The following is a 25,103-nucleotide window of genomic DNA, read 5'->3' on the forward strand; positions in this document are numbered from 1 at the left end:
TATGTGATCGTAAAATCCAATGTAGCAATGAAATCGGAAAATATTTGAGAATCTGTAAAATTCTCAAATATCATTACCGATTCCGTGTTTACTGGATCTGTAATAGCGAATTCGCAATTACAGAATCGGAAATTGCGAATTACCCATATTGCTGCATTGTGATGACATCACAAACCAGGAAGTCATTCACTGAATCAACACACCTGTACACAGTGAGAGGAAGAGGAGGAGAAACACTGGTGGAGCACACCCTGGAGGAAGTGTTGCTGAACAGGAGCTGTGAGAAAAACCCACCATGGCCACTGAAAAGGCACAAAATAAAGGAGAAGGCAGGAAGAGGAAAATCAAGTTTGGTGATAAGGAACTTGAAATCCTTATTGAGAAAGTTGTCCAGAGACATGACCAGCTCTTCGGGAGACAATCCCTGCATGTTGCAGAGTCAGTGAAGCGGCAGATTTGGCTTGGCATACAAGCCAAGAAAAATGCTGTGGGGGTGACACACCATGACATACAGAACCTGCAAAAGAGGTGGTATGACCTTCGCAGCCGTGCCAAAGAAAGGGTGGCAGAAAGGCTAGCTGCAGCTAAGAAAACAGGAGGTGGAACATCTAGCGTGCGCCCTAAGACCACACTGGAGGAACTTGTGCAATCCACTTTGCAGGCAGAGGCAGTTGTCAGTGTGACACAGATTGACACCTCAGGACATGCGGGCACCTCCCAAGGTAAGAGCACAGCTAAACATGTTCATTTGTCAAATGTAATCACAAACTACCCCAAATGCATAACTTGGGTAGTGTAGCACACGTGAGTCCAGTCCACCTTTTACCAGCAACACCCTAATGCATTCTGGGGGTTGTATGCAGACAAATGTAAGGGCAAGGCATGGAGGGAGCAACAAAGCACTAGTGCAGCACAGTACAGCAAGAAAGTGACAAGAGAAGACGTTCCACATGACAGAAGTAGATTTAATATACATGCGCAGGCGCAAATTTACAAACAAGTGCAAACAAAAACTAACTGAACTTGCACTGTTCCAATCACAGATGCAGTATCAGACCACAGGAGGTAGCCCATAAACCACAGTGAGACTGGGGCTGTACATTATACCAAACAACAATGTCTCAATGTGGATTTCATTGTAAGGACCAGTTATGCAAAAGCAAACCATTAAATAGCGAACTTGTTGGAGGAGTAAATCCACATAGGAAAGACACAGGGAGACGGAAGGTGTAGAGTTACATGTATTCAAGATTACTCAGAACATGATGGACATATTACATCATATGTACAGATCATATGGACAAGAAGCACTGCGTGACATTTACTGGCAATGTAACCAACAGAATACTGTGCACAAGTGCTCGTGTAAATTGTGACGGCGCAAGTGACACATGAAGTGGTATATACAGAGGTGAACAATGGGGCGCAACAGAGAGAACAATGGAACAATAAGTCTGACAAATTTAGGGCATCGAAACAATTAGTGCTAGAGATTTACAAGGAACAATAGATCGAATGCCCATGGCAGAAGGGCGCCAAAATTAACGCTGTTGAAGTCGACGGCGTTTCGGCCTGTAGAAATCTAGGCCATCATCAGGACTGGTTACATATACTTTGGGGCAGTGTTGAGACAGAACGGAGGAAGGAATCAACCAGTAGGGCACGACCTCAGGGGAGTACAAGAGGTCCGTGAGTTATAAAATTAATGAATTGGGAGAGCGGACGGAACCCAGTCAATGGGTAATAATTGGAAGGCGAATGAATCAGCCCCCGGGAATCCGTGGTGTGTCAACAACCGACTTGAATCAGGCAGTGATTCAAGTCGGTTGTTTACACGCCACGGATTCCCGGGGGCTGATTCATTGGCCTTCCAATTATTACCCATTGACGGGGTTATCACTCACGGACCTCTTGTACTCCCCTGAGGTCGTGCCCTACTGGTTGATTCCTTCCTCCGTTCTGTCTCAACACTGCCCCAAAGTATATGTAACCAGTCCTGATGATGGCCTAGATTTCCACAGGCCGAAACGCCGTCGACTTCAACAGCGTTAATTTTGGCGCCCTTCTGCCATGGGCATTCGATCTATTGTTCCTTGTAAATCTCTAGCACTAATTGTTTCGATGCCCTAAATTTGTCAGACTTATTGTTCCATTGTTCTCTCTGTTGCGCCCCATTGTTCACCGCTGTATATACCACTTCATGTGTCACTTGCGCCGTCACAATTTACACGAGCACTTGTGCACAGTATTCTGTTGGTTACATTGCCAGTAAATGTCACGCAGTGCTTCTTGTCCATATGATCTGTACATATGATGTAATATGTCCATCATGTTCTGAGTAATCTTGAATACATGTAACTCTACACCTTCCGTCTCCCTGTGTCTTTCCTATGTGGATTTACTCCTCCAACAAGTTCGCTATTTAATGGTTTGCTTTTGCATAACTGGTCCTTTCAATGAAATCCACATTGACCAATCACAGATGCAGCGCTGGACAGTGATATGGCTGACGACCACGAGCCCGAGGGAGATGTGGAACAACATAATGAGGGACAAGAAATGCCACCATCCCCACCCATACCTGCTCCCACTCACCGAAGGAAAAGAGTACTACCACTCCCTGACTTGGAGAGTGATGAGGACAGCAACACAGGATCCCACACACAGCAGCTTGCGCATACCCCACCACCACCAGAGCCAACAATGCGGAGCAGTCCCGTGCAGTTCCGCAGGCGCAGGCCAAGGTCAATCACCACACCTGCTGATGACAATGGGGAAGGCAACGCAAGTGTCCTGGAGTCCAAGATGTTGAGGGTCCAGCGCCTGCAAGGAAAGAAAATCCGTCACATGCAGGTCCAAATGGGTACAATGTCAAGACACATGGGTGGTGTTAGAACTGGGGGTCTCTAGTTAGCAGAGGTAGGTACCTTTGACCAAATAGGGACCCTTGCTTCTAAGTCAGGGAAAGGGGATTACACTACTGGATAACCCCTGCTCACCCCCTTGGTAGCTTGGCACAAGCAGACAGGCTTATCTCAGAGGCAGTGTGTTAAGCATTTGTGAACATATACAGTAATACAGTGAAAACACTACAGATGGACACCACACAGGTTTTATAAAAATAAGTATTCTTTAATTTGGACTTAACACAAGACCACAAACGACAAAAATCCACAATACTGTACTCAAAATTGACTTAGTTGGTAGAATTAACTTAGTTCAAGTTGTTGGTAAATGTGACACAGTTCTCACAAAAGTACCTGGATGCGTAACGCAAAATAAACAAAAGGCTTTCAGCGTTGGAGATGCGCGGTTCCTTGCTTTGGGGGAGACGATGCGTCGCGCCTCAATGCTTGCGCAGAATAGGGGATGCGTCTTGATCCTTACTGGAGAGGAGGTGATGCGTAGATTCTCGTGCTGCAGCCCGGTTGCGATGCCGCAAGATGGTGCCTCGATGCGATGCGACAATCCGGTGCGATGCGATAAGATGGCACCCTTGATGCGACGACGATGCGACACGCCCTGGCAGCCTTGCGGTGACTCTGTACTTTGGAACTGCGACAGGCCCTGCGACAAGCTTCTCCGATGATGCGACGACGGCCCTCACAGTTGCGATGCGCTTCTCCGGTGATGCGACAGCAGACAGCTGCGATGAAGGCACGCTTCTGGGAGATTCGGAGGCGGCGCGCTGCTCCGGCGATGCGATGACTACAGCTGCTGCTGCGACACGCTTCTTCTCGTTGCGTCGCGCATCCAGCTCCCAGCGACACGCAGGCTTCTGCAGATAGAATTCCCAGCAAGGCAATTCAAAGGGGAGTTGGTGGTGAAGTCTGTTGTGCCTGAGTCTTCAGCAGGAGGTAAGCGCAAGTTCAAGCCCTTGGAGAAATATTCTGCAAGATGATGAAGTACACACAAAGTTCCTGCTCCTCTCCTTGGCACTGAAGACACCACTGTAGGCCAACCCAGCAACACAGCACACTGGCAGGGGGGCAGTCCACTCCTACAGCTTCCTTTGGTTCTTCCCCTTGGCAGAGGTTTCTTCTTGTTGTTCCAGAAGTGATCTAAAGTCTTGGGAACTGGGTCCCCATATTTATACTACTTTTCTCTTTGTTCTCTGAAGGCAGAGAGGCCTTTGCCTAGTCCAAACCAGTTCTGGTCAGTGCTGGAGCACTTTGTTGACAAGACTTTTTCTTTCCTTTCAGAGTGCAGGGCAGAGGCATCAGACACACCACAGGAGGTGGAGCCAGCATTGTGGAGGGAAGGCACAGCCCTGTTCAGGTCCCAGGTGCAACTCCTCCCACCCTTCTGCATACAGATCTTTCTATTCAGCCCAGTGCTGACTCACCCCATCCCCTGGAATCCCCCAGCCCCTGTCACTCACAGACCAGACATACAATACACAACCTAGCAGAGGCAGGCTTGGACAGTTAAGCAAGGAAATACCTACTTTCTAAAAGTGGTATTTTCAAACACAGAGGTGCCAATTACGATCCGGTAAAAACCGGGTACGAACCGTCGGTCGGAGCGTATTCTCCGTCCGACGCGTACCCGGTCGTCAAAATTTACAAACATGGAATTACGATTCGCACGGGAACACCATTTCCGTACGAATCGTAAAAAAGCCCGACCGAACAAAATAAACCTACAAATGCGATCCGGGAAAGCGCCGACCTGACGTCGGGACGCTCGCAGCCTGCCATTCACGAACCAGGAATTACGATTCGCACCGACGTCATCCCGCACGGTGAATATTTTCCGGCTGCCAAAAACTGCCGGGAAATCAGGACGACGCGAACAAGGACCACCAGTACGCAACGGACAGACAGGACGACGCGAACAAGGAGGACCAGTACGCGACAGGACAACGCGAACAAGGAGAACCAGTATGCGACGGACAGACAGGACGACGCGATCAAGGAGGACCAGTACGCGACGGACAGACAGGACGACGCGAACAAGGAGGACCCGTACGCGACGGACAGACATGGAACCGAACCTACGTGTCATCCCGGCCCTCATAGCAGTCGACCTCCTCTACAGGTTCGGACGCAGACGCCGCAGAAGGTCAGAACAACTAAGGGAGGGGGGAAAGTGGCGTGGGGTGGGGGTGGCAGGACCAGGGCAGGCCACAAACCCCCCACCAAAGTCACACAACACACATGCCCAGGACAAACCTGACTCCCATGCCCTGGTCACTACGAGGGGGTGGGGGCGTGTCCAGCTAAGCCAGCGACCGCCACAACGGAAGTCCGTCACGACGCGAACCGGCAACACAACCAGACCGGTACGTCCCATACCCACGCCTGAAGAGCATGGGTACGAGTCGTACCACGCCCACACCCACGTCACCCCAACAATGGCGGGACGGCTCGTACCCACGTGGCAAAGGCCTGGGTACGGCCCGCACAAGCATCACATAGCGTGGGGACGGATATGTACGGACCCTACCCCCACCCCGTATGCATGGAGCGTACCCCCACCCCAACAGTGTAAGTACGACCCGTACCCACACCCGCGTACGTATGCAGCGTACCCCCACCCCAACAGTGTAAGTACGATCCGTACCCACACCCGCGTGCGTATGGAGCGTACCCCCACCCCAACAGTGTAAGTACGACCCGTACCCACACCCGCGTACGTACGGAGCGTACCCCCACCCCAACAGTGTAAGTACGACCCGTACCCCCACCCGCGTACGTATGCAGCGTACCCCCACCCCAACAGTGTAAGTACGAACCGTACCCACACCCGCGTACGTATGCAGCGTACCCCCACCCCAACAGTGTAAGTACGACCCGTACCCTCACCCGCGTACGTATGCAGCGTACCCCCACCCCAACAGTGTAAGTACGACCCGTACCCACACCCGCGTACGTATGGAGCGTACCCCCACCCCAACAGTGTAAGTAAGACACGTACCCTCACCTCGAATGCATGGAGCGTAGCCCCACCCCAACAGTGTAAGTACGACCCGTACCCCCACCCGCGTACGTATGCAGCGTACCCCCACCCCAACAGTGTAAGTACGACCCGTACCCACACCCGCGTACGTATGGAGCGTACCCCCACCCCAACAGTGTAAGTACGACCCGTACCCACACCCGCGTGCGTATGGAGCGTACCCCCACCCCAACAGTGTAAGTACGACCCGTACCCACACCCGCGTACGTACGGAGCGTACCCCCACCCCAACAGTGTAAGTACGACCCGTACCCCCACCCGCGTACGTATGCAGCGTACCCCCACCCCAACAGTGTAAGTACGAACCGTACCCACACCCGCGTACGTATGCAGCGTACCCCCACCCCAACAGTGTAAGTACGACCCGTACCCTCACCCGCGTACGTATGCAGCGTACCCCCACCCCAACAGTGTAGGTACGACCCGTACCCACACCCGCGTACGTATGGAGCGTACCCCCACCCCAACAGTGTAAGTAAGACACGTACCCTCACCTCGAATGCATGGAGCGTAGCCCCACCCCAACAGTGTAAGTACGACACGTACCCCCACCTCGAATGCATGGAGCGTACCCACATCCGTGTATGTCATGAGCGTACATATTGTGAAATTGGTGAGGTGGGTGCAGAGTCCTCCCAGCAGTGCCCTGAGACAGGAGGGGTGGGTGCAGAGTCCCCCCAGCAGTGCCCAGACGCAGGGGGGGTGTGTGCAGAGTCCTCCCAGCAGTGCCCTGAGACAGGAGGGGTGGGGGCCTATCACTCCCAGCAGTGCCCTGAGACAGGAGGGGTGGGGGCCTTTCACTCCCAGCAGTGCCCAGAGACAGGAGGGGTGGGGGCCTATCACTCCCAGCAGTGCCCTGAGACAGGAGGGGTAGGGGCCTATCACTCCCAGCAGTGCCCTGAGACAGGAGGGGTGGGGGTCTATCACTCCCAGCAGTGCCCAGAGACAGGAGGGGTGGGGGCCTATCACTCCCAGCAGTGCCCAGAGACAGGAGGGGTGTGTGCAGAGGCCTCCCAGCAGTGCCCTGAGACAGGAGGGGTGTGTGCAGAGGCCTCCCAGCAGTGCCCTGAGACAGGAGGGGTGGGTGCAGAGTCCTCCCAGCAGTGCCCAGACGCAGGAGGGGTGTGTGCAGAGTCCTCCCAGCAGTGCCATGAGACAGGAGGGGTAGGTGCAGAGTCCTCCCAGCAGTGCCCAGACGCAGGAGGGGTGTGTGCAGAGTACTCCCAGCAGTGCCCTGAGACAGGAGGGGTGGGGGCCTATCACTTCCAGCAGTGCCCAGAGACAGGAGGGGTGTGTGCAGAGTCCTCCCAGCAGTGCCCAGAGACAGGAGGGGTGTGTGCAGAGTCCTCCCAGCAGTGCCCTGAGACAGGAGGGGTGGGTGCAGAGTCCTCCCAGCAGTGCCCAGACGCAGGAGGGGTGTGTGCAGAGTCCTCCCAGCAGTGCCCTGAGACAGGAGGGGTGTGTGCAGAGTCCTCCCAGCAGTGCCCTGAGACAGGAGGGGTGTGTGCAGAGGCCTCCCAGCAGTGCCCTGAGACAGGAGGGGTGTGTGCAGAGGCCTCCCAGCAGTGCCCTGAGACAGGAGGGGTGGGGGCCTATCACTTCCAGCAGTGCCCAGAGACAGGAGGGGTGTGTGCAGAGTCCTCCCAGCAGTGCCCTGAGACAGGAGGGGTGGGGGCCTATCACTCCCAGCAGTGCCCTGAGACAGGAGGGGTGTGTGCAGAGTCCTCCCAGCAGTGCCCTGAGACAGGAGGGGTGTGTGCAGAGGCCTCCCAGCAGTGCCCTGAGACAGGAGGGGTGTGTGCAGAGTCCTCCCAGCAGTGCCCTGAGACAGGAGGGGTGTGTGCAGAGTCCTCCCAGCAGAGCCCTGAGACAGGAGGGGTGGGTGCAGAGTCCTCCCAGCAGTGCCCAGATGCAGGAGGGGTGTGTGCAGAGTCCTCCCCGCAGTGCCCTGAGACAGGAGGGGTGTGTGCAGAGGCCTCCCAGCAGTGCCCTGAGACCGGAGGGGTGTGTGCAGAGGCCTCCCAGCAGTGCCCTGAGACAGGAGGGGTGTGTGCAGAGGCCTCCCAGCAGTGCCCTGAGACAGGAGGGGTGGGGGCCTATCACTCCCAGCAGTGCCCAGAGACAGGAGGGGTGTGTGCAGAGTCCTCCCAGCAGTGCCCTGAGACAGGAGGGGTGGGGGCCTATCACTCCCAGCAGTGCCCTGAGACAGGAGGGGTGTGTGCAGAGTCCTCCCAGCAGTGCCCTGAGACAGGAGGGGTGTGTGCAGAGTCCTCCCAGCAGTCCCCTGAGACAGGAGGGGTGTGTGCAGAGTCCTCCCAGCAGTGCCCTGAGACAGGAGGGGTGTGTGCAGAGGCCTCCCAGCAGTGCCCTGAGACAGGAGGGGTGTGTGCAGAGGCCTCCCAGCAGTGCCCTGAGACAGGAGGGGTGGGGGCCTATCACTCCCAGCAGTGCCCAGAGACAGGAGGGGTGTGTGCAGAGTCCTCCCAGCAGTGCCCTGAGACAGGAGGGGTGGGGGCCTATCACTCCCAGCAGTGCCCTGAGACAGGAGGGGTGTGTGCAGAGTCCTCCCAGCAGTGCCCTGAGACAGGAGGGGTGTGTGCAGAGGCCTCCCAGCAGTGCCCTGAGACAGGAGGGGTGTGTGCAGAGTCCTCCCAGCAGTGCCCTGAGACAGGAGGGGTGTGTGCAGAGTCCTCCCAGCAGTGCCCTGAGACAGGAGGGGTGGGTTCAGAGTCCTCCCAGCAGTGCCCAGACACAGGAGGGGTGTGTGCAGAGGCCTCCCAGCAGTGCCCTGAGACAGGAGGGGTGTGTGCAGAGGCCTCCCAGCAGTGCCCTGAGACAGGAGGGGTGTGTGCAGAGGCCTCCCAGCAGTGCCCTGAGACAGGAGGGGTGGGGGCCTATCACTCCCAGCAGTGCCCAGAGACAGGAGGGGTGTGTGCAGAGTCCTCCCAGCAGTGCCCTGAGACAGGAGGGGTGGGGGCCTAGCACTCCCAGCAGTGCCCTGAGACAGGAGGGGTGTGTGCAGAGTCCTCCCAGCAGTGCCCTGAGACAGGAGGGGTGTGTGCAGAGTCCTCCCAGCAGTGCCCTGAGACAGGAGGGGTGTGTGCAGAGGCCTCCCAGCAGTGCCCTGAGACAGGAGGGGTGTGTGCAGAGTCCTCCCAGCAGTGCCCTGAGACAGGAGGGGTGTGTGCAGAGTCCTCCCAGCAGTGCCCTGAGACAGGAGGGGTGGGTGCAGAGTCCTCCCAGCAGTGCCCAGACGCAGGAGGGGTGTGTGCAGAGTCCTCCCAGCAGTGCCCTGAGACAGGAGGGGTGTGTGCAGAGTCCTCCCAGCAGTGCCCTGAGACAGGAGGGGTGGGGGCCTATCACTCCCAGCAGTGCCCTAAGACAGGAGGGGTGGGGGCCCATCACTCCCAGCAGTGCCCATGGAACGCAAAGGGTGGAGTAGTCACAGATACCATGCCCACAAATTTCAGTCAGGTGCACAAAGACCCTGCAGTACATGTACCACATGTGTGCGAGGCTGGGAGTATACGCATGCATAGCGCAGAAAAGAAAACATGTACACATGAAGTCATGTCAATAGGCCACATACACAAGTACAATGACTACCAAGGATGCCACGAATGATGCAGGTGGAGACATCGCTCAGCATGCATGTGCAAAGGTGAAGGACTACCTCACACACCCAGCTAATGGACACACAGCTCTGTGCCAAAGTCAGGGGACACCCTGCAGGGAAGAAGTCAGGGTACACAGAGGAAGGAATACACCTTTGGACAATTGCAACATGCAGCAACTGCTTACATGAATGGAGAAAGGTAGCTAACACCGTGTGATGGCACACAGATCCCAGGGTCCCCCCTATGAGCAGCACACTACTACATTTCCCACACACCCAACACATGACCAACACCCACAACCATGTAGCAGCCCCACCAACAGCAATGCCAGCAATGCAGGAGTGTTCCAAGGGCAAACAATAAATAGCTTTATTCAGCATGAGCAAAAAACTAGTATGACGTAAGTCCAACATTAACAAAGGCCATAGGGCAGTCCAGGAGTCCCAGCTGGATGGGGGCACAGTGGGATGCGTGTCCCCTAGCTTGCCTGCACAGTTACAATCCGTTGTCTTCCACAGGGGTCAGGGCATCATGTGGGGGGGAAGAAACAGGCACCGCAGGGACAGGAGGGTGAAGGGTAGGCGTCGTCGGTGCAGGGATGGAGGACTCCACCACAGGGGGTGGGGCAGGGCCAAAGGCGGAGGCCAGGATCTCGCTGCACACCTTAGCAAGGTCCTCCAGGGACTCCCCTGCACCCGAAGGAACCACAGGCCCCAAGGAGGGGGGGGGGGTCAGAGGGATGGGTCGCAGCGCCACTGTGGGAGGGTGTGGACAGGGGGGGGGACTCAAGCACCCTGACCGGGGACCTCCTTGACCGCTTGCGGGGTGGTGTCACTGTGGGGCTCAGGGACAGAGCGGCCATGAAGGAGTCTTTGGGGGAGATGTGGCCAGGAGAGCTGAGGGGAGGGGATTTGGAGGGAGTGGATTGGGTGGAATGCGGACTCCCACTCTGGCTGCGTGTCACACGTTTGCCCCCCGACCCAGTGGGTGTGCCTACTGCACCCTGTGTGTGCGTGTCAGGAGGTGTGCGGCGGACCTTCCCTGCTGGTGTGGTGCCTGTGTCTGTTGTGGTGACTGCATGCTTACGTCTGGGTGTATGTGGGACAGGCATGGGAGTGGGAATTGTGGAAGGAGCAGGGGTTGGGGGTGGGACGTAGCGCTGCAGGAGACCCACTGCTGCAGTCAGTGTGGAGTCTATGGACCTCAGCAAGTTGCGTTGGTCAGCCTGCGATGAATGAATGCCCTCCAAGTATGCCTCCATGTTGTTGAGGACCTGGCTGTGGCCATGGAGGACATTAAGGATCGCAGTCTGACCAATCTGCAACTGCCGCTGGATGTCCACAGACTCAGCATTGGCGGCAGCAGTGGAGACAGGGGCAGGGGGTGCGGTGCCTGGCAGGAAGGAGACATGTGGTGACCGGGCACGTTGGGAAGGGACACGAGCACGTGGGAGGCGGCTGATGCCAATGGAGGGGGCGGTGCCAGATGTAGGGCTGCTGTCAGATGGTGGTGCAGCCACCGCCCACTCGGAGAAATCATCCTCGGACCCGTCAGCTTCATACTCTGTTGTGCCAGTCGACAGGTCCACGGGTTCACTCTCCTCCGCCTCAGTCCCACTCGAAGTGCCAGCCCCGATTTCACCGCTGGCACTGGTGCTCGGTCCCTCCGCGCCGTCTGTGTCCATGTCTCCCTCCGTGTCCCGCGACGATGCTGTGGGCAGGGTGAAGAGACAGAAAGTAATCATACACCTGTATACAAATGTCACATGAGTACAATCTACGTAGGTTCCAGTGCATAGCCTGAAACAAAGGATGAGTTACAACTACAAAACAAGTCCATACGTAGGCCCTGCAAGACACAGTTGTGTGACCCACCATGCCATGGAAAAACTATGGAGAGCATGATACAATAGCAAATGAGATGACATGGCATTCTGACTGAGGAGCAAGGCCCTGGGGACAATACAGCACTGCATCTGCACCACACAGCGTGGCAGGAAATTGGGATGAGCAGGGACCAAATCCAGGAACTAGAGGCACATGCAGCATAGGTAATACTGAGAACATGCCCACCCTGAGTGGCACGCTGCACCTTGAGTGTATGTCCAGACAAACATCACACACTGGCCAGTCCGAGCAAGGAGATGACAGGTCTTGACATGTAGGCCATGGCCGCCCCACCCACCCCCTACATGAGACAAATCTGTGGAGACACAGGAAGCACTTACATCTCTTAGTCTGGGTGAAATACACATGGGATGCAATAATTCAAGATTGCACACCAAATACCCAAGGTGCGCCTGTCCAAAGAATCATGTACAAATGGGCATCATCAGATGATTGCTACAAGACACACAGGCAATGGCCACCGTGAGTATGTACTTGGAAAATCAGGTCAGGCTGGACAGTGGACACTTGTAATACATCTCACGTCAATAAACATGGTGCCAGGGGACAATGGCACAGAGCACAACCTATGCTGTAGACACAGAGATTGTCGACATTCTCGGATTACACACATGATACCTAGGAAAATATGTCCCTGGGGACAGTAGTGGCCACACAACTCCATGCTCCTGAATGGAAATGACTGCAACACACGCTAACATCCCTGCACTATGCGTAACGCACACTCATGCACATCATGTCACAGGCCACCACATGGTACATGCCTGCTGGAAGGCCTCGCACTCAAGAGATTAACTCCCATGTCTGAAATCAGCATTAGTGCCAACTGACATGGAACCCACAAGTCCAGAACTGGACAGGGCACAGGCAAGGTCACTCAACCTCTTACACACCACCCCCACACATGATGCTGCAGGCATTGTACACTTGGAGAAGGTGTCAGGCTACATAACTTTGTGATGGAGTGACTACGCAGAGACCAGGGAACACATTGCAAGGTGGGGAAGGGAGGCAGGAGAGGCCTGCAACACTGTGGGTAACAGGATCGTCACAGCACCATAAACCCTGGAAGTGTATCCATGGAACAGTGCACTTACAAATGCTGGTGAAACACAACAAACACACACATGTACCTACCCCCTTCCGGCTGCTGCATGTCCTGTAGACACCTGTCCAAGTCAGGAAAGACCACCGCCAGCACACGTTTCTGGATGTGGGAGAGACGGCGGCGCCCGCGGTTCTTGTGGCTCTCAGGTGAGTCCCCCAGCAGGACCCGTGCGATCCTCCGCGTCCAGCACCGGATATCCTGCCAGTGTTTCCTCACCTGGGACAGGTGCCGCCTCCGACCATCCGCACTCCTCACGGCGCTGACGGCGTCCAGCCATATCTGCTCCTTGGCAGAGGCGTCTACCTGTGAGGATGAACAAGTGACACTACATCAATACACCTTGCACATGTCACGGGGACACAGATTTGAACACATTTGCTGTTTACAACAAGGCATAGTATGCATCCAACGCATTGCACCTTTGTCATAGGGACATGATCCTGTGGGGGAAGGCCAAAAGCAGTACGTGCCATTGAAAGGACACAGGTGGAATGAGGGCAACTACACAATCAATGATCCAGGCTCACACTGTGCATCACACCCACCCCTCCTGTCTCAGGGCACTGCTGGGAGGACTCTGCACCCACCCCTCCTGTCTCAGGGCACTGCTGGGAGGACTCTGCACCCACCCCTCCTGTCTCAGGGCACTGCTGGGAGTGATAGGCCCCCACCCCTCCTGTCTCTGGGCACTGCTGGGAGTGATAGGCCCCCACCCCTCCTGTCTCTGGGCACTGCTGGGAGTGATAGGCCCCCACCCCTCCTGTCTCAGGGCACTGCTGGGAGGACTCTGCACCCACCCCTCCTGTCTCAGGGCACTGCTGGGAGTGATAGGCCCCCACCCCTCCTGTGTCTGGGCACTGCTGGGAGTGATAGGCCCCCACCCCTCCTGTCTCAAGGCACTGCTGGGAGTGATAGGCCCCCACCCCTCCTGTCTCAGGGCACTGCTGGGAGTGATAGGCCCCCACCCCTCCTGTCTCAGGGCACTGCTGGGAGGACTCTGCACACACCCCTCCTGTCTCAGGGCACTGCTGGGAGGACTCTGCACCCACCCCTGCTGTCTCAGGGCACTGCTGGGAGTGATAGGCCCCCACCCCTCCTGTCTCAGGGCACTGCTGGGAGTGATAGGCCCCCACCCCTCCTGTCTCAGGGCACTGCTGGGAGGACTCTGCACCCACCCCTCCTGTCTCAGGGCACTGCTGGGAGTGATAGGCCCCCACCCCTCCTGTCTCTGGGCACTGCTGGGAGTGATAGGCCCCACCCCTCCTGTCTCAGGGCACTGCTGGGAGGACTCTGCACCCACCCCTCCTGTCTCAGGGCACTGCTGGGAGTGATAGGCCCCCACCCCTCCTGTCTCAGGGCACTGCTGGGAATGATAGGCCCCCACCCCTCCTGTCTCAGGGCACTGCTGGGAGTGATAGGCCCCCACCCCTCCTGTCTCAGGGCACTGCTGGGAGGACTCTGCACACACCCCTCCTGTCTCAGGGCACTGCTGGGAGGACTCTGCATCCACCCCTCCTGTCTCAGGGCACTGCTGGGAGTGATAGGCCCCCACCCCTCCTGTCTCAGGGCACTGCTGGGAGGACTCTGCACCCACCCCTCCTGTCTCAGGGCACTGCTGGGAGTGATAGGCCCCCACCCCTCCTGTCTCTGGGCACTGCTGGGAGTGATAGGCCCCCACCCCTCCTGTCTCAGGGCACTGCTGGGAGGACTCTGCACCCACCCCTCCTGTCTCAGGGCACTGCTGGGAGTGATAGGCCCCCACCCCTCCTGTCTCAGGGCACTGCTGGGAGGACTCTGCACCCACCCCTCCTGTCTCAGGGCACTGCTGGGAGTGATAGGCCCCCACCCCTCCTGTCTCAGGGCACTGCTGGGAGACATCAGGCATTCCACCCCCTGAGACCCCCCCTACAGTACATAGCATGTGTGTCACACCTGGAAACAATGGCAGACGTCACAGTCACTAAAAAGGGACACAGTTTGTGCAATTGGACACTGAACTCACCTGATAACCTGGTCGCCCATACAGCATGGGGTACCGTGGGAGGATCACATCCACCAAAGCCATGTTCTCCTCCAGGGTGAATGGCTGTGACCTCTCCACAGCCCTTGACATGGTTCCAGGGAATCAGTAGCAGCAGCTGGGTCGTGGAATACAAAGATGTGCAGGCAAGTGCTCCCTCATGGGACCTGGCTGCCTTATATCTGCCTTGCTGGCCCATCTCATGCTCAGGAGTACAGAGTGATTGGTCACTCACATTTGCATCCTATGTTTCCTCCAATCCCTTCAAACCTAGCAGTCTGTGTGTTCTCTATCGGTTTCATTCTCCTGCATGATGTCAGCCCCACAAACACATTGCAACAAAGTAGATTAATTCCAACTGACTTCTGCTGTGCACCTTCCAGAACACATTCAAATTTTGAACTTGGTCTCCATGACAACCAGCATGCATGTAGGCCTTAATACTTGTCCCTCATGTGTCCCCTATGTAATTTGGAGCTTCACACACAGGTACGGTGCGTTCCGGGGCCCTAGGGCACCCCAAATGCATTGCAACGGCCCGTACACGCGTGCCTACGTTCACTATCACTATGGGTGTCCTCGCGTATGCGTACTCGTAGTGGTACGGGCCGTACACACCCCTGTACGCTCCCTATCACTATGGGTGTCCTCGCGTATGCGTACTCGTAGTGGTACAGGCCGTACACACGCCTGTACGCTCCCTATCACTATGGGTGGCCTCGCGTATGCGTACACGTTGTGATAGTGAGCGTACAGGCGTGTGTACGGCCCGTACCACTACGAGTACGCATACGCGAGGCCACCCATAGTGATAGGGAGCGTACAGGCGTGTGTACGGCCCGTACCACTACGAGTACGCATACGCGAGGACACCCATAGTGATAGGGAGCGTACAGGCGTGTGTACGGCCCGTACCACTACGAGTACGCATACGCGAGGACACCCATAGGGATAGGGAGCGTACAGGCGTGTGTACGGCCCGTACCACTACGAGTACGCATACGCGAGGCCACCCATAGTGATAGGGAGCGTACAGGCGTGCGTACGGCCCGTACCACTACGAGTACGCATACGCGAGGACACCCATAGTGATAGGGAGCGTACAGGCGTGCGTACGGCCCGTACCACTACAAGTACGCATACGCGAGGCCACCCATAGTGATAGGGAGCGTACAGGCGTGCGTACGGCCCTACCACTATGGGTGTTGTTGCGTATGCCTACTCGTAGTGGTACGGGCCGTACACATGCCTGTACGCTCGCCATCACGATGGGTACACATGCGGCAGCACTCCCATAGTGATATGGGAACGTACACAGGCCCTCTTCGCAGCAGTACAGCAGTTTTCACACATCACAGTGGTGACAGGCGGCACACAGGTAGGGATAGGGCGGACATACTTGTCCATGGATGGACATACTTGTCCATGGATGGACATACTTGTCCATGGATGGACATACTTGTCCATGGATGGACATACTTGTCCATTAATTGACATCAAGGCATCGTCTGTGCATTACTACATGTGTGGGGCACAGGTGTGACGGCCTGTGATGTGGAACATTACTCCTGAGTCGAGAAGGCACCAGATGTATGATGAGATGTATTCAGATGTACTGTGTGATGGTGCAATGTGTGCCAGGCATGCCCTTGACTCCTTTGACATGTGTGCATGTCGTACTGCACACTTGGGGTGAGCGTCACTGGCATGGCACGGACACCAACACACAGAAGTGTCCCCTGATGCCCGGTACAGGGGTTACCACACCTGACTTGTCACTACCCACAGTGCACAATGTGACTATGTCATGTATGTGTGGGGGCTTCCCATCAGGTTAATGTTGGAGCACCCTCAAAAGCTGCAGCCGTTGCAGCAACCAACATGTGTCTGTGTGTAGATTGTCATTGCACACTGTTCCGCACACCATGCCACATGTGGTATCGGATGTGAGGTGCACATGTATGCATGGGACACGGAGTAGCGTGACAAGGACATGTCTGCATCCTCACAATGAATGTGTGGTGAGTCATGACATGTGCACCTTCATGGCAAGGTGTGTGGGCTGTCCTAGTGTAATGTCATGTGACCTGTGGCTCTAGTGTTCCGCTACCAGTCTCTGCAATTGGCATCCTACTTCTGCTGATGTGTGGGCGTATGTCACTCCTGTCTTGCGTCTGGCTGTTCACTTGCACTGGGACACAGCTATTCCCATGGCATGGCATGGGGAGGTTCTCAATCTCCATGTGTAGCTGGGTCTTGGTAGGAGTGTCACCTTGCATCCATACGTGTCCTGGGCATGTAGCACATACCTGACTCCCTATGTAGCATATGTGTATTGACAGATTAACATGTGCTCAGTACATATGAATTGTTGTCGTAGTGCACTCACTCTTCCTTGTCACTTCCAAATTACTGCAGAGCGCCGCCTCTTGCCCGACCAATTCCGGACTTGGCTGCCATGCGGGAGAATGACAGCATCCGGCTCTACCGCTTCACCCAACCGTTGATTCTGGAGTTGACGGCGAGACTGGCACCACACCTGCAACCGCAGCACAGGTATCCTACGGCACTGACACCCCAGCTGAAGGTAATGGCTGCCCTACATTTTCTTGCCACGGGTACCTTTCGAAATACCATAGCTCATGTTGGTGGCATGTCCCAGAGCATGTTCTGCCATGTGCTGCATGATTTCTTAGAGGCCATGTTGATTCACCTGGATGACTTCATCAAGTTCCCAACCCCTGAACAGTTGACTGCGGTCAAGCGTGGATTCTATGCCCTGGGAGGGATGCCCCATGTCATTGGGTCCATAGATGGGACACATGTAGCTTTGGTACCACCACACGCACGGGAGGTGGCGTACCGCAATCGAAAGCACTACCACTCCATCAATGCCCTTGTGGTGTGTCAGTCCAACATGGTGATTTCACATGTCTGTGCTCGTTTTCCAGGATCAGCACACGATGCCTACATCATGAGGCGTAGCATGATGCCTGAAATGATGATGCAGCTGCGCAACGAAAGAGCATGTGTTGTTGGTGGGTACAGTCTGTCTGTCCTGTATTTTGCATAGCCTACCAGCACGACCGCTTCACCACTTCTAACGATGTCCATGTGCTTCCCATGTAGGGGACGCTGGCTATCCCAACATGCCATGGCTGCTCACACCTCTCCGCAACCCTATCACGCCGGCCCAGCTCCGCTACAACACCGCCCATGGCCGGACAAGGCGAGTGATAGAGAGGACGTTTGGCCTGCTGAAGAGCCGATTTAGGTGCCTCCACAAGACCGGCGGCGCGCTCCCATATGCCCCTGCGAAGGTCTGCAAAATCTTCATGGTCTGCTGCATGCTGCACAACATGGCAGTTGAGAGAGCTGTGCCACTCATCCTGGATCAACATGACGAGGACCATCCACCCGTGGAGGACGAAGGGCTTGGCAATGGGGCTAGTGATGTGGAGGATGTGGAGCCGCAAGAGGACATCCGGACTCGGCTCATACGCGACTTCTTTGCTTAGTGGTGAGTACCAGTGTCTGTGTGTGCATGCATTGGTCCCCGTGTGGCATGTGTTGTGATGTGTGGCTCCACCTGCATGTATGGCACGTGAGTCAGAGGTGTGTGTGGGTGTGTCACTGGAGTGATGGTGGCAGTGATGGTTGTATTTCCACAGTCATAATTGTGACCTAGCATGTTGTCATCCATACATGTGTCGAGTAAATGCACATGCAAGTGGCTGTGCTTTTTGTGGCTGACTTCTTGTGTGTCTCTCTTCCCCAGGTACTTGCGCATGCCGTCTGCTGCTTGCATTGTTGTGGCACTGCTATTCCTCATGGACACGTCATCGTGGGCTGACTCAGCGTTACAGGCACGGACACGTTTGGAAGTCTCCATAGGGTAAGGGATGCATCTGGGGTGTATTGGGTGTGGCAGTTGTTCACGATGTATGCACACTGCCCCTGTCGATGTTTGGTTCCTCTGCAGCCATGTAGCATCACCATGGGACACGACATGCAGCTGTGTACACCTGAATAGATGGTCTGCCTGGTTGACAGTCATCAGTGATGGGATAGTGGATTGTGATGATGGCATCAATGTGTGTGACACTGCCCTCGGACACATACGGTTAGCATTGGCTTGACATGGTGTGGGACTTCCACATCAGCGGATCAATGGTGTATGGCAGTCTCTCCGTGAGCAGCTGTGGGTGTTAAGCTGTTAGCCGACAATTGTGTGCCAGTTCCATGGCTAACACGCATTTGTGCTGCTGAAGGGGGGTGCCAGTGTTGGACCCACATGTTACTCCACAAGATGTGTTCATGTGTACTTCAAGTTGCCTCTGCAATCCCGAAAACATGACTAATAAAGGTGTCCCTATGCCTCCAAGGTGCCTCTTCTCCGTCAATGCTGGTGTGTTGCCACGGTGCATCCAGCATTTCTGGCATGGTTTTCCCTGATAGTGGCTATGTGTCGATGTGTCGAGTAGCAAGATGCAAGCTGTGTGTGTGGGCTGAGACCGTGTATTGGGCATGATGTCCATGACTGTGTGGGTATTGTGACATGTGCCATCCCCATGCATCCAACGTTGGCCAGGCCCCCATTCTCTGCATCCACCGGACTCAAGCTTGCAGGACATGGTTCTGCCACCTGTCTACACATACCTGGGTGCCCCCCAGGACCCTGGACATGATCCCTGACCTCTGCGCATGACTGTTGCTGTACTCAATGTGTCTGTCAGCACGGTTGTGCGGCCACCCCCTCAGCTGGTTGGGCCCATCACGGGTGTGTATGGTGCTCCATGTCTGTCTTGACTAATACACTGTGACCCGTGTGTCCTGTGCCAGACTCAGGCCCCAGGGTGTGGATGGTTGGAGTCAAAAGAGAGCTCAGGCATGTTTAGACTTTACAACACACATGTAAGGTAATAATGCAACCAGCAGGCATCTTCTCTTCATGGTGTGAATTTTTATTTTGGGGGGGGGGGGATAAAGTGAGGGGCTTTCCGGGAGTTTGGAATCCAAAGTTCAGTAGGGGAGTTGGTGTCCTTGCCATTTAAAATCCTCAGAGTCCATGCCACAGTCTTTGTCAACATTGGTCAGACAGTGACCAGCAGGGCCATGTGGCAGAGAATGTCTCTTGATGCTGTGATGCTGTTGCTCCAGTGGGCCAGGTGCCAGGCCAGGTGTCCTGGGAGATGGTGATGTTGCGCCGACCCTCACGGTCTTTTCCGTGGACGACCCGCCCTCCTGCGGGGACCCTCAGAAGCAGGCTGTGACGACGTCTGGGATGCTCCATCGGATGTTTCCTCCTCCTCCTCCTGCTCCCTCCCTGTGAGTAGTGATGTTCTCCGCCTTCTGGCACAGGGAGCGTCGGCCATGTTGTCGGCCATCCGACGGAGTGTATCGTGAATTCCCGTGTACGCCGTCACGAGCTCAGCCTGTCCATCCTCCATCCTCCGTTGGTGTTGCAGTAGACAGGCATGTAGCTCCGCATGTTGCTGGGCCTGCTGGGTCTTGATCCCCTCGAGGACAGACACAACCTGGGCCAGGCCCGTGGTGTCCTGCCGGTATGTGTCCAGGATGTTACGGACATGGGAAAATACCGGTTCCCCAGCCAACTGGTCAGGCTCGCGCCTCCGCCGTCCTCCACTCCCACCACCCCTGCCCACTTGCACCTGGCCTGCCCTTGTGGGTACATCGGGTCTCCGGGACCCCTGAGGGGTGGCATTGGCGTTGTCGCCTGCCTCCTCCTGGGTGCCCGGGACACCGTGTCCCTCCTGGCCAGCCTGGCTGCATTGTGGTGGTGGGGCAGGGATCCTGGGTGTCTCCTGGGATGTGGCAGGAGTGGGGGTGGTGGTTGGCACAGTTGTACCTGACGCAGGTGCTGCAGGTGGTTGGACACCAGAGGTTCCAGGTCGGTCGGGGTCGTCCACAGAGTGGTGAGAGTCATCGCTGCCGGTGGGATCGGGCTCCCGCAGATCCGGGTCCTGTGAGTCTTCCCCCCCAGTGTTGGGGGGTGAACCACGACGTTGACCTGTGTGTGAGAGAGACAATGTTAATTTTGGTCCATGCAACATCCATGTTTCATCAGTTTCAAAGTTGGCACTTTTCCTCTTGGAATTAGGATCTGTCTTGCATTCCACTCACAGTGCACTTGTGCATGGGTGTGTCCCTTGGACACCACTTTGGCCCCTTTAAATATGTGTGGCACAGTCTTACTTGCTGCGTCAAGTGTGACTGCAGTCAGCAGTGGAGTGGGCAGGTGTGGCGAGCCATGCATTGGCGCCTTCCGTGTAGCACTGTACATGTGCACATGGAGTGGATCCACACACTTATATAATGCAGGTAGCTGTCGTTGTGCTCGTGAACAGGTTGTGACATGGGCCTGTGTTTTGCCATGGGGAAGAGGGGGGGTTCTGGCACTGGCCACCCTTGGCTACATGCACGCAGTCTACCTGCTGACGAGCAGACATTCCCACACACCACACGGCTGATTTGCTCTCCCTGTGTCTCCCTCCCTCTCTGTCCCCCTCTCCCTCCCTCTGTGTGTCAGCCTCCTCCCTCTGTCCGTGTTCCTGTGTCTCCCTCCCTCTCTGTCCCCCTCTCCCTCCCTCTCTGTCCCCCTCTCCCTCCCTCCGTGTGTTTGCCTCCTCCCTCTGTCCGTGTCCCTGTGTCTCCCTCCCTCTCTGTCCCCCTCTCCCTCCCTCCGTGTGTCTGCCTCCTCCCTCTGTCTGTGTCCCTGTGTCTCCCTCCCTCTCTGTCCCCCTCTCCCTCCCTCCGTGTGTCAGCCTCCTCCCTCTGTCCGTGTCCCTGTGTCTCCCTCCCTCTCTGTCCCCCTCTCCCTCCCTCTCTGTCCCCCTCTCCCTCCCTCTCTGTCCCCCTCTCCCTCCCTCTGTGTGTCACCCTCTGTCCCCTCAGCCCAGCTTCCTAGACACACACTTTTTCCAGTCCTTTGAATGGCCCTTGGCTTGTTGCTGTGAGTTTGTTTCTGATCTCCAGGCACCCATTGGGTGTAGTGTCTGTGTGTGCGCTGCTGCTGTGGTTGTGTGTGCTGCCACTCTTTCACAGTGTTGGCTGTTCATTAGCTGCTGTCATGTGCAAAACAGTGCTTTCACCCCCATGTGTTGATGCAAGGCGTCTGCCATTTGCTGGCGAGTCTTTCCTGTGTGGGGACACACTGTTTGTCTGGCTGTGACCTGGGCCATATGGGCAGAGGGCATTGTTGTCTGCTTCTGAGTTGCACTATGTGATTTTTGGGGCCCACCCTCCCGCCATCCGGGTTACGGTGTCATGTGTTGGTGTTTTCTGTGGCCTGTGACGTGACATTGTCCAGCTGGGTGCATGGGGCATGGTGGCGGCAGTGGCATGTGCGTGTTCATGGAGTGTGGTTGAGTCATGCGATAGGTTGGGGTGGTTGCGTGCCTGTTAGTGATTTTGGTTGTGGATGAGGTCCCCCCCATGTGAGGTGCATTGTTCGTGTACTCACCCGGGTCTCGGAGTCCTCCTAATCCTTCGACTGCCTCCACCGGCTGTATGGCCATCACCCTCTCCTCCCAGGGCTGGTAGTGTACGGGTCTGCGGGAGGGCCCTCCTCCGGTGGCGTTGGCCTGGTTGTGTTCCTCCAGCATCTTGGCTCGGACCCTCCTCCGCAGATCGTACCACCTGGCTTGGCATTCCTGCCTGGTCCTTCTGGTGTCCGCAACAGCATTCACAGCATCGACGATGGTCTGCCACATGGCTGTTTTTGCTGCAATGCTGGTCTGTCTGACCAATGTTCCAAAGAGCTGTGGCTCGACTCTGAGGATTTCATCAACAAGGACCTCCAACTCTCGGTTACTGAACTTTGGATTCTTGTTAGTGGGCATGGTGAGGGGTGTGGGTGTGGATGGTGGGGGGTGTGTGTGGATGGTTGTGGGTGTGGGGGTGTGGTTGTGCAGGTGTGTGTGTGTGAATGTGATGAGGGGGTGTTTGTGGAGGTGGTTGTGTGGAGGTTTGCAAGTGTAAGGTGTGGTGAGGCTTGTAGTATGGTTCTGTGGTGTCTGGCAGCAGTGAGTCTGTTGCAAAGGCTCATGGTTTGTGTATGTGGGCCCTTTTTATTGGTCCATGGGTGGGTGTGGCTGTGTTTGAAGTTTGGGTGGGTGTGTTATAAGGAGTGGTGGTGTTTTGGGCCTCTGTTTATTTTTGGCAGTTGCAGGTCAGTGGATGTGTTTTTTTAGTGCTTGTTGGCCATGTTTAGTGGCTTTGTGCCATTCGAATAGTGTATTCTTGTGTTGTTTGGTTTTGTCCTGGTTGTGTACGTGCGTTTTGAGCGTGTGTACGGTGTGTACATGGGCCATTTGGTTGTACGGTGCTGTCCTTGTGTGTGGCTTGGTACGACTCGTACATGCGGTTGTGATGTTGGGGCCTGGGGTGCGCTCCGTACTTAGGAGGTTGTGTTGGGGGTGCGACGGGAACGTACTGGGGTGTACATTGACGGTGGTACGACACGTACAGGGGTGGGGGTTCTACTCGAACGTACTGGGGTGTACATACATGGGGGTCGGACACGTACAGGGGTGGGGGTTCGACTCGAACGTACTGGGGTGTACATGGACGTTGGTACGACACGTACAGGGGTGGGGGTACGACTCGAACATACTGGGGTGTACATACATGGGGGTCGGACACGTACAGGGGTGGGGGTTCGACTCGAACGTACTGGGGTGTACATAGACGGTGGTACGACACGTACAGGGGTGGGGGTTCGACTCGAACGTACTGGGGTGTACATACATGGGGGTCGGACACGTACAGGGGTGGGGTGCGACTCGAACGTACTGGGGTGTACATACATGGGGGTCGGACACGTACAGGGGTGGGGGTTCGACTCGAACGTACTGGGGTGTACATAGACGGTGGTACAACACGTACAGGGGTGGGGGTTCGACTCGAACGTACTGGGGTGTACATACATGGGGGTCGGACACGTACAGGGGTGGGGGTTCGACTCGAACGTACTGGGGTGTACATAGACGGTGGTACGACACGTACAGGGGTGGGGGTTCGACTCGAACGTACTGGGGTGTACATACATGGGGGTCGGACACGTACAGGGGTGGGGGTTCGACTCGAACGTACTGGGGTGTACATAGACGGTGGTACGACACGTACAGGGGTGGGGGTTCGACTCGAACGTACTGGGGTGTACATACATGGGGGTCGGACACGTACAGGGGTGGGGGTTCGACTCGAACGTACTGGGGTGTACATGGACGTTGGTACGACACGTACAGGGGTGGGGGTACGACTCGAACGTACTGGGGTGTACATGGACGTTGGTACGACACGTACAGGGGTGGGGGTTCGACTCGAACGTACTGGGGTGTACATGGACGTTGGTACGACACGTACAGGGGTGGGGGTATGACTCGAACGTACTGGGGTGTACATACATGGGGGTCGGACACGTACAGGGGTGGGGGTTCGACTCGAACGTACTGGGGTGTACATAGACGGTGGTACGACACGTACAGGGGTGGGGGTTCGACTCGAACGTACTGGGGTGTACATACATGGGGGTCGGACACGTACAGGGGTGGGGGTTCGACTCGAACGTACTGGGGTGTACATACATGGGGGTCGGACACGTACAGGGGTGGGGGTTCGACTCGAACGTACTGGGGTGTACATAGACGGTGGTACGACACGTACAGGGGTGGGGGTACGACTCGAACGTACTGGGGTGTACATGGACGTTGGTACGACACGTACAGGGGTGGGGGTTCGACTCGAACGTACTGGGGTGTACATACATGGGGGTCGGACACGTACAGGGGTGGGGGTTCGACTCGAACGTACTGGGGTGTACATAGACGGTGGTACGACACGTACAGGGGTGGGGGTTCGACTCGAACGTACTGGGGTGTACATACATGGGGGTCGGACACGTACAGGGGTGGGGGTTCGACTCGAACGTACTGGGGTGTACATACATGGGGGTCGGACACGTACAGGGGTGGGGGTTCGACTCGAACGTACTGGGGTGTACATAGACGGTGGTACGACACGTACAGGGGTGGGGGTACGACTCGAACGTACTGGGGTGTACATGGACGTTGGTATGACACGTACAGGGGTGGGAGTTCGACTCGAACGTACTGGGGTGTACATACATGGGGGTCGGACACATACAGGGGTGGGGGTTCGACTCGAACGTACTGGTGTGTACATAGACGGTGGTACGACACGTTCAGGGGTGGGGGTTCGAATCGAACGTACTGGGGTGTACATACACGGGTGGGGGTGTACATACACGGGGGGTACGTCTCGGACGTACGGGGGTGGGGGGGAGTGTTGGGCGCGTATGCGGGCACATGTCTCCATGGTTGTTATGGGAGTTCGGTGCGGACGGTGTTTTTTCCATACGGTTGTCACATCGGACGCACGGGATGGATCGTGATTCCTCGGTCGGACTTCACCTTTCACATTTGTACGGTAAATCGTCCGAGGACGTG

The 25,103-nt window shown here is 56.1% G+C and overlaps 1 protein-coding gene across 1 annotated transcript in view; it reads left to right on the forward strand.

Annotated features, from left to right (window-relative positions):
• Positions 1 to 295: 295 nt before the first annotated feature.
• LOC146831356 (myb-related transcription factor, partner of profilin-like) overlaps positions 296 to 25,103 on the forward strand; it is a 34,725-nt gene continuing 9,917 nt past the window's right edge. The window contains exons 1-2 of the mRNA XM_085603886.1: positions 296 to 722; positions 2,483 to 2,863. Of these exons, the coding sequence (XP_085460012.1) occupies positions 296 to 722; positions 2,483 to 2,863 (808 nt within the window). The remainder of the gene's footprint in view (positions 723 to 2,482; positions 2,864 to 25,103) is intronic.

This window comes from Triturus cristatus, chromosome 5_1, assembly GCF_964204655.1.
Source record: "Triturus cristatus chromosome 5_1, aTriCri1.1, whole genome shotgun sequence".
Lineage (NCBI taxonomy): Eukaryota > Metazoa > Chordata > Amphibia > Caudata > Salamandridae > Triturus > Triturus cristatus.